General features: G+C 39.2%; 1 protein-coding gene across 1 annotated transcript; it reads left to right on the plus strand.

Annotated features, from left to right (window-relative positions):
• Positions 1–2,933: 2,933 nt before the first annotated feature.
• Positions 2,934–8,637, plus strand: ctsd (cathepsin D). The gene is made up of 9 exons (NM_001257110.1): positions 2,934–3,004; positions 4,437–4,593; positions 5,463–5,586; positions 5,712–5,830; positions 6,002–6,201; positions 6,564–6,686; positions 7,313–7,457; positions 7,697–7,795; positions 8,050–8,637. Exons 1-9 carry the CDS (start codon positions 2,943–2,945, stop codon positions 8,209–8,211), a joined length of 1,191 nt encoding a protein of 396 aa, NP_001244039.1. The 5' UTR covers positions 2,934–2,942; the 3' UTR covers positions 8,212–8,637.
• The last annotated feature ends 140 nt before the right edge of the window (positions 8,638–8,777 follow it).

An 8,777-nucleotide genomic window follows, 5' to 3' on the forward strand; every position in this document is an offset into this window, starting at 1 on the left:
GAGGCAGAGCCTAATTTACTCAAACAGCTGTAACTCATGGGTGATTGCATAGATTCACACAAAACCTGAAAGACACACTGTGTTCACACCATGTCAGAATTACCATAATTACATCCTTGTACTGATTTGGCGTTTCTATATGCCAAAATGAATCCCTGTGAGATGATGTTGTTGACAACTGCAAAATACATAATTACCACATTAAATCACATTAAAGAGCATATTGTCAGATTTAATGACAAACACAGTAATCAGTAGTCAAAACCACAATACAACAAATAACAAGACAAGATTCTAACATCAGTTGCAAAGTTTGGGGTGTCTGATACTATTCCAAAAATGTTTGATTTTTGATATACCAGACAGTCCATGAATTTTATGGCAAAGCCACCAAACAGGGTGTGAAGGCACCCATCTCACCAACTGCGTAAGGTATTCTGACCAAATTTTCTAGATAGCTGAAGAAGCTAATGCTAAGGGAGAAGAAGTTTGGACTATATTTAACTCTAAGTGGCGCTATTTGGAGAAAAAAAAATGCTTGTAACTTTTGAAGCATGCAACATCAAATCAAGATTCTTACTCCTCTTGCTGATGTTGGGGATTTTTTTATTCTAAGTTTTTTTTAGTTTCTTCCCCAACAAACTTTGTCAAATCACCACCAATTGTATCATGCAGCATTGTTAGACCAGTAAAAAAAAAAAAAAAGAAAAAAGCTGTTTCTCCAGATTTTTTTAAATTTATGGAATGGTTCATCCATAACATGCAACAGATTTTGAACAAACTTTGTAGATGAGTACATGACCTTGTCCTAAGGGACTCCAAGAAGTATACGCCACATCCCCTCTATGGGATGCTATAATTCAAGTTCAAGTGGTTTTATTGTCATTTCAACCATATACAGCTGGTACAGTACACAGTAAAATGAAACAACGTTCCTCTGGGATCATGGTGCTACATAAAACAACACACTAAACACATGAGATGACACAGAACTAAATAAGACCTACAAACATTCTACACAAAGTGCACATGAAGATGTCTGCTAACACAGGACAGTACAATACTATTAAAACAGGACAATAGGCACAGTAAATGACAGTGTAGTGCCGAACAGTACAGAGTTTTAGTTTAGTTTAGTTTTAGTGTGGAAGTGTCATTTTGAGTATGGGCCCATTCGGTAATGAAATACATAACAATATTTACATATGATTTAATAGCTTATTTTAATAAATATCAAAAATCTAAAAGGTGTGCATCATATCTGACATTTAGCTGAACACTTTACAGGTGGTTGTGTGACTGTACATCATTCCCTTCAAATGCTATTGAGCTTTAAATAATGGTATATTTTGTGTATGAGCCCATGCAGTAATAATATACATGGCAATATTTACATATGATTTAATAGTTTATTTTGTTAAACATCAAAAATCTAAAAGGTGTGCATTATAGCTGACACCTAGATGAACACTTTACAGTTGGTTATATGACTGTAATTCATTCCCTTCAAATGGTATTGAAGTTAGAAACGTTTAACAATGTTGTGTGTAACTTTAGAGACGGTCCCTTAATTTCCACATACCCGCGAATATCGAACGTCCAACGTCAAACCAACTTTATTCCAGTTCAAGATTGTTCATTCTCTTGATTCCTTGGAAGGTGCAAAGAGTTCAGCATGTAAGGAATTTGTGATAAACTTGCTATATATATTTAGAAACATGAACTGAAGTTAAGAAAGAAATCTTGTTTAAATTTTGTTTGATATCGTTTGCAACTTGGGAGGGCTACCGAAAACAGGAAGTGGGGTCATACTGAGGGGAAATAAGTATTGAACGCGTCAACATTTTTTTCAGTAAATATATTTCCAATAAGGCTATTCACCTGAAATTTTCACTAGACTTTGGTATTAACTCAAGAAATCCACACATATAAATAAATCCAAACATTAAAGTCCATCAATGAAGTTAGACCAATTGAGATCTCTAAATTGTCCATAGTGTGTGAATGAGTGTGTGTGTGCTATTGTGCATTGGGATAGGTTGGCACCTCGTCTAGAGTGTCCCCTGCCTTGTGCCCCAAGTTCCCTTGGATTGTCTTCAGGAGCCCCGTGACCCTGCGTAGGAACAGTGGTACAGAAAACGGATGGAGGAATATGAGGACTGGGGAAGTATAAGTCAGTGGATAAAATATTGTTTATAAAAAGGAACAAGTGAATAAATCCCATGTGGAAAAACAATCTAAATGAGCCAACTAGAAGGGAAGGGAGACATTAAAAGACCTTGTCCTGTTTTTTTTTGTATCTTGTGTGTGTGTGTGTGTGAGAGAGAGAGAGAGAGAGAGAGAGAGAGAGAGAGAGAGAGAGAGAGAGAGAGAGAACACTCATGGACAATGTTAAGTGCTGGTGAACAGGGCCAAATGCCTCCATGATGATAAGAATGCATGACACATTTGGCCATGCAGGGAGAGTAATTCGAGTTAGATTTCGGTGTAGTCATAGCATTTATTAGCTGCATTATTAATTATGTCAGTAGAATATCCTCACAAGCAATATGTGTGATCAATGAAGTGTGGGTATAACAAAGATAGTGACTGGGCTGACCTATAGAGCATAACGAAATCCCACGAAACTCAGCCATTACTTGCAACAATTAAACCTTCACTATAACCCAACCACACTGGCTATTCTGTGTAAAGTGTGTCGTGCTGCTGCTGTTGCTGCTGCTGCTAGGTGACTTTGAGAGCTGCGCACTTTATTCGCGCAACACTGAAAGCGCCGCGCATGAACACACCCAGAGCGCGTGCCTATAATCACGTGACCGTTGCGTCAATGCGGTCAAGTGACAGCAGCGGTTTGTCTTTAAAGCAGCCTGTTGGGGCAAGCACACATATTTTAACTGCGTTATTTCTTTCTGTGTAGTTCTTCACTAGCTAACAAAAAAAAAATGAAGCTCGCCTGTTTGCTGCTCCTGGTTCTTGCTGCATGGACGGCCGACGCGGTTGTTAGGTAAGCGGTGTGCTGGTTTTATTCAGCAGCGGGTGAGGTTGTCATTTACAAAAGAGCTAGGCTTAGCTCGGTAGCGAGTGGACAATGTAAGCTGCAGTTTTGAAAGTGAGAGCCGCTGGCTTTAATAACATAAGCTACAGTTTGTTTCCTGCTAGCTAATTAATTTAGCTGACCTGAATTATCGTCTCTATGTTGGCGTGTGACTCAGCAAAACCCTGGACTATATTTAGATAGCAGGGTCCCATTAGAGCTGTCGGTAATGGTTTGAAAACAAGAACACATGTAAAACGGGTTTGGTATAAGAAAAAGGGGGAAACAAACAAATGGTGTTATTGTCTTCATAGCACCAACATACCTACAGAACTAAACCTAACCCAGTTTACAACGCCTTTTGGCTTCACAGTTGTCAATAATTGATCAAAGATTAGCTGAACGGTTCTCTACTTGAAGTCTCTTCGTGCGGTTACACAATCTCCAGTAATGGCGAAGGAAACAGTTCACACCAACAACTTCACGCCTTTAGTTGTGTTTGACTGCAGTTGTGCTCTGTCAGACCACTCACACTCACTCACTCTTTATGTCCGCTTTATTAACAACCCTTATTATTAAAAACCCTTATCTACATGTTTTCACTTCAGCATGAAAGCAAAGAGTGGTTAGATTAATAAACCAATCACCAGTGAAGCAGTTCCACCATCATCCTTTAATAAAATAAACCCTCATTTGCACATCATTTCTTTCCAAACATTTGCACATTGCCATTCATTATGTGGAAGTCAAGTTCTAGTTTAAAAAGCTGGATATTAGGAGCTCAAACACTGCCAGATCTAGATCATTCTATTGTAATAGACATGTTTACTCTCTGTGAGCACCATGGAAGGATGGTGGTGGTGACAGCTTTTAACATCTAGGGCAGTGTTTTCCAACCTTTTTTCAGTCACAGCACCCTTTTGAAAATGTGAAGGAAAAAAAAAAAAATAATAAAAAATTGTCACCCTACACAAACACTAATGCTAGACAGTGTTAGCTACATGAGGATGAAGGTGATGGTCCAGAAGTATCTGGAGCTTTTCTTATTCTATTTCTCTTCTTATTTGTCCATATTCTTTTGCACAACACATGCATCATCACATGCTAATTATTAGGATAAAACACACGCATATTTTACACATACTGATGTTGACGTGCTGCTGATGGGTCAGCATTGGGGGGGGGGGTGAGGGGAGGGAATCTCTCTCTCTCTCTCTCTCTCTCTCTCTCTCTCTCTCTCACTCTCTCTCACTCTCTCTCACTCACACACACACACACACACACTTTAGAAATGTTTGAAGGATTTTGACACTGCACCCCTGCTCTCATCAGATGGGGAAACACTGATGTAGAGAATGGTGTGAGACCGTGTTAACTCTAACGTTTGTATGTTCTGTTACAGGATCCCCCTAACGAAGTTTCGCTCCATAAGGCGCTCAATGTCCGATTCAGGCCGATCTGTGGAGGAACTCTTGGCCAACTCTCGGCACATGAAATACAACCTGGGTTTCCCACCCAAATCCGGCCCAACCCCTGAAACACTAAAGAATTACCTGGATGTGAGTGTGGCCTGTCTTTACCCTTTAAACCAACCACTCTTGGCTGACCAACACTAGCCTGTAGTACCTTTTGGCCTGGTTTGCTAATCTTATTGTGTGTTTGTACTGTGGGAGGCCCTCTTAATCGGTTTCTGATGCTCCTTAGTTTGGCTGGATTATTCACAAAGTAGTTTGAAAACAATTGCCATCCAGATAATACTCGAGATTGCTTGCATGTACGAAATTCCAATATGGCAGATGACTTGAAAATTTGGTCTGATCTATAGCACGTTGAAGTGCTGCAAAATGGCCACACAAATCAAGCAGAATCAGTCAGTCATGGGATGCTCTGTAACATGGTGCTACTACTATTTGGGCTTGGAAATTATGTTGTAAGGATTGCTGGGGGTGTAGGTCAGAGGAAGTCACATTTCTTGTCTGGGTTTTTTTTTTTTTTTTGTCTTTGCACGAGATATACAGGAAGGAAGTAATTCAGAAGTTAAATGTTGGGCCATGTCAGAAAGTTAGACCATGTGATTAGGCATGCTTTAAGAATATGCTTGTTCATGGCTGACCTCTGCAAGAATGATCTTGAAACTTGTTCTGTCATGATATTGAAAAAGCATGAAACCAGTATTTGAATGGTTATGGTTGCTTATCATGAGACTGTTAGTCATGCTGTCCTAACAAAAGGAGAACTATCAGCTAGGCAAACAACCTTTTTTTTTTTTTTTTGCCCAATTGTTGCTTGGTAAATCACATTTTGTTTAAGTTTAACTTTTCTGTTGGTGTAAAATTCATTAGATTATTTGGAACTGATTTTATTATTATTATTTTTTTACTTTGCATAATCTTCAGGCAACCAAAATTTGTATGTCTCACTTTCAAAGGCCCAATACTATGGTGAGATAGGTCTTGGCAGTCCAGTCCAGACCTTCACTGTGGTGTTTGACACGGGCTCCTCCAACTTGTGGGTGCCGTCTGTCCACTGCTCCCTTACTGACATTGCATGCTGTAAGTCAACACTTTAGATGCTACTTAAAGACAGTGTGATTGCTAGATTATTTATGCTATTGTTGAATGTTGATGTTGGTCGTGGGTCATCTTGGTGCAACTCAGTTGTGTTGCTGTTCTTGCAGTGCTTCATCACAAGTATAATGGAGCCAAATCCAGCACATATGTGAAGAACGGTACTGCTTTTGCTATCCAGTATGGCAGCGGGAGTCTTTCTGGCTATCTCAGCCAGGATGTCTGCACAGTAAGTTTCTTCTGTACAGTTTGTTTTTGTCTATTTTAAAATAGACAATTTTTTTTGCCATAGTCCAATGGTGGCCATCTTGCTTACATGTTCATGTAGTTCACAGAAAGTATAAATCAGCCTCTCCGTGACTCTGTTGCTGGTTGAAATTAAAATAAAGTTTAATTGCAGATTGGAGACATTGCTGTAGAGAAGCAGATATTTGGCGAGGCCATCAAACAGCCTGGAGTTGCCTTCATTGCTGCAAAGTTTGACGGCATCCTGGGCATGGCTTACCCTCGCATTGCAGTAGACGGTGTTCCTCCAGTCTTTGACATGATGATGAGCCAGAAGAAAGTGGAGAAGAATGTCTTCTCTTTCTATCTGAATAGGTTTGTATTGTGTTTGTCAGCAAATTCAATGTGAAGTTTGTTGCTAGCATACATGCATCAATGCTTCTGTAATACAGAGTGAATATTATTATATATTATTATATACAGAGTATTATTAACACTTTATGGTTAATAATAAAGTAAGCATGTTATTTATTTCATTTAAAAAAAGGGTTGAATGAAGAAGCAAAGTGAGCAGTGGTATATTAAAATGTTCTGAATACAGAGGGAATGTTTCAGGTTCTGTGATGTTGTCAAAGTCCCCTGGGTCGTCTAGAGGAGTTAATCCCAGTGACGAAGATTCCTGATTATTTCTTGATGAGCTTGCCAAATATGTTTTGTATCATTGATTTCTTTGGTAGGAACCCAGATACGCAGCCTGGTGGTGAACTACTCCTGGGAGGCACAGACCCAAAGTTCTACACTGGAGACTTTCACTATGTAAACATCACCCGACAGGCTTACTGGCAGATTCACATGGATGGGTGAGAGATCTTTGTCATACTCACTGCAAAGTCATGCTTGTGTCTTCCTTTCTTTAGAGGAAGTTGGTGTTTGTACAGATCTCAAGGCAGAAACTGTTACATGGACATAAAATTAAGCAGGTTTCTCAATACTCTCTCACTCATGATCAGACACTGAAGGTTTTTAAAAACATTTTTTAATTTTTAATTTTTTTTTTTTTTTTTTTAATAAAAGATGCTGAGCGTTTAAATGAAAAGCTGCTTAACTTTGCCAGTGACTCTGGTAGGCTTTCTTGTAAACAGAAAAGATCAGTAAGTGATCTGCCAGATCAAGTCTGACAGTAAGGTGTGTGTGTGTGTGTGTGTGTGTGTGTGTATAATGTTTATATATCTAATGATTGATAGAATTCACACTGTTTGGCATATCACCACCCAGTCTCTGTTACTTTTACATGAATCTGAATTTTTTATTATTATTTTATTCCTTCATTATCAGGGCTTTGTTTCCCAAAGGCTCCTTGATTTAAGCTCTTTTCTTTACAGTGCGTTTGGGAAGCTTGGCCAAGTTTTTGTTTCTCTTGCATAATCTGTGCTACATCTATAATGAGAAGTTAGTTGGTCTAACAGGAGTCTCTGGTTTCTTCCAGCATGACCATTGGCAGTCAGCTGACCCTTTGTAAGGGAGGCTGTGAAGCCATTGTGGACACTGGCACGTCTCTGATCACTGGACCTGCTGCGGAGGTCAAGGCTCTCCAAAAGGCTATTGGAGCCATTCCCCTGATTCAGGGAGAGGTACACAGTCCTTGATATTAGAACTTTGGAGACCATTTAGGAGTTTAGACAGTTGTAGTACAATGCTGAACTCCTTGCATGCTATTAAAATACTTAGTCCTACCAATGATTTATTTAGACTTACTGATTTTGTTTAAATTTAGGTATGGGTGTTGCAAGGTGTCAGCTCATGTAAGCATTTAAAACAAACCTTGGCTTTTTCTGAGATTGTTGCTAAAAGTTAATTTGTTTCTTGGTAGTACATGGTTGACTGCAAGAAGGTGCCTTCCCTTCCCACTATCTCCTTCAATTTGGGTGGGCAGACCTACACGCTGACTGGAGAACAGTACATTCTCAAGGTTAGTCACGTGCAACAAACCTGACTAACATGTTTGTTGCTGTCTTAAACCTCTCTGCTTGGTTTTCTTGTAAATTACATAATCGTGTATAAAGGAAGCAGTCACATGATATTTTCGTTGTCAGACTTCTTCCACACCCCCTCCAGCCACATTTGCTTCGAGTAACTGGAATATGAGTTGTGTGGTTTTACCCAATGTCAGGCCATATCACAAATGGGCCATGGTATGACTGAAAATCTTGTCTGTCTGTACAGGAAAGCCAGGCTGGTAGAGAAATCTGTCTGAGTGGATTCATGGCTCTGGATATCCCTCCTCCTGCTGGGCCGCTGTGGATTCTGGGAGATGTGTTTATTGGGCAGTACTACACTATGTTTGACCGTGAGAACAACAGAGTGGGCTTTGCTAAGGCAGTTTAGGTCCATCTTACCGTAGGCTTGTCTTTTTGAGCAAAGGGTAGGAAAGGAGTAAGAATGGGAGTGGATACAGGAGAACTCCCCACTAGAATCATATCAGCTGCTATTATAATCACTAAGCAGTTATGATAGCATTGTGTTTGCACCGTACTTTAGCTCCTCAATTCTCCGTTTCAATGAGCTTGAAGCTGAACAAATCAGGGAAAGGCCAAGAAGTACTACACACACTTGCAAAGTAATGACTTATGGTGTTTAATTGGCAGTAGACAGGAAAGGATGTATATGATTTTAATGGATTAACATGTTTTATGTTATTGATTTTATGAAGCTATTGTGGGTGTGTTTTTTTCCTTTTCTTTTTTCTTTCTTGGTCTTCACTGAAAATACCTCGAGTAAAATTGGATAAAGTACAATAAACCTTTTTAGAACATTAAATGTTTCAGTCTATTGTTTTACTACTTGGTTATGTTTTAGTTTCTTTTGAGTTTTAAGAGCTTTGCCTGCTGTGATTGAAACTTGTGACCTAATTGTTACATAATTACTCTGGTTACTATTGTAATTTTATACTT

This window comes from Ictalurus punctatus, chromosome 4 (assembly GCF_001660625.3).
Source record: "Ictalurus punctatus breed USDA103 chromosome 4, Coco_2.0, whole genome shotgun sequence".
Classification (NCBI taxonomy): domain Eukaryota; kingdom Metazoa; phylum Chordata; class Actinopteri; order Siluriformes; family Ictaluridae; genus Ictalurus; species Ictalurus punctatus.

Excerpts from the sequence above, each read along its gene's own strand:
- ctsd (NM_001257110.1), top strand. The coding sequence starts at position 2,943 with ATGAAGCTCGCCTGTTTGCTGCTCCTGGTTCTTGCTGCATGGACGGCC. Across the intron at positions 3,005-4,436 it reads ACGGCCGACGCGGTTGTTAG|GATCCCCCTAACGAAGTTTC; the intron begins GTAAGCGGTGTG and ends GTTCTGTTACAG. Across the intron at positions 4,594-5,462 it reads CACTAAAGAATTACCTGGAT|GCCCAATACTATGGTGAGAT; the intron begins GTGAGTGTGGCC and ends TCACTTTCAAAG.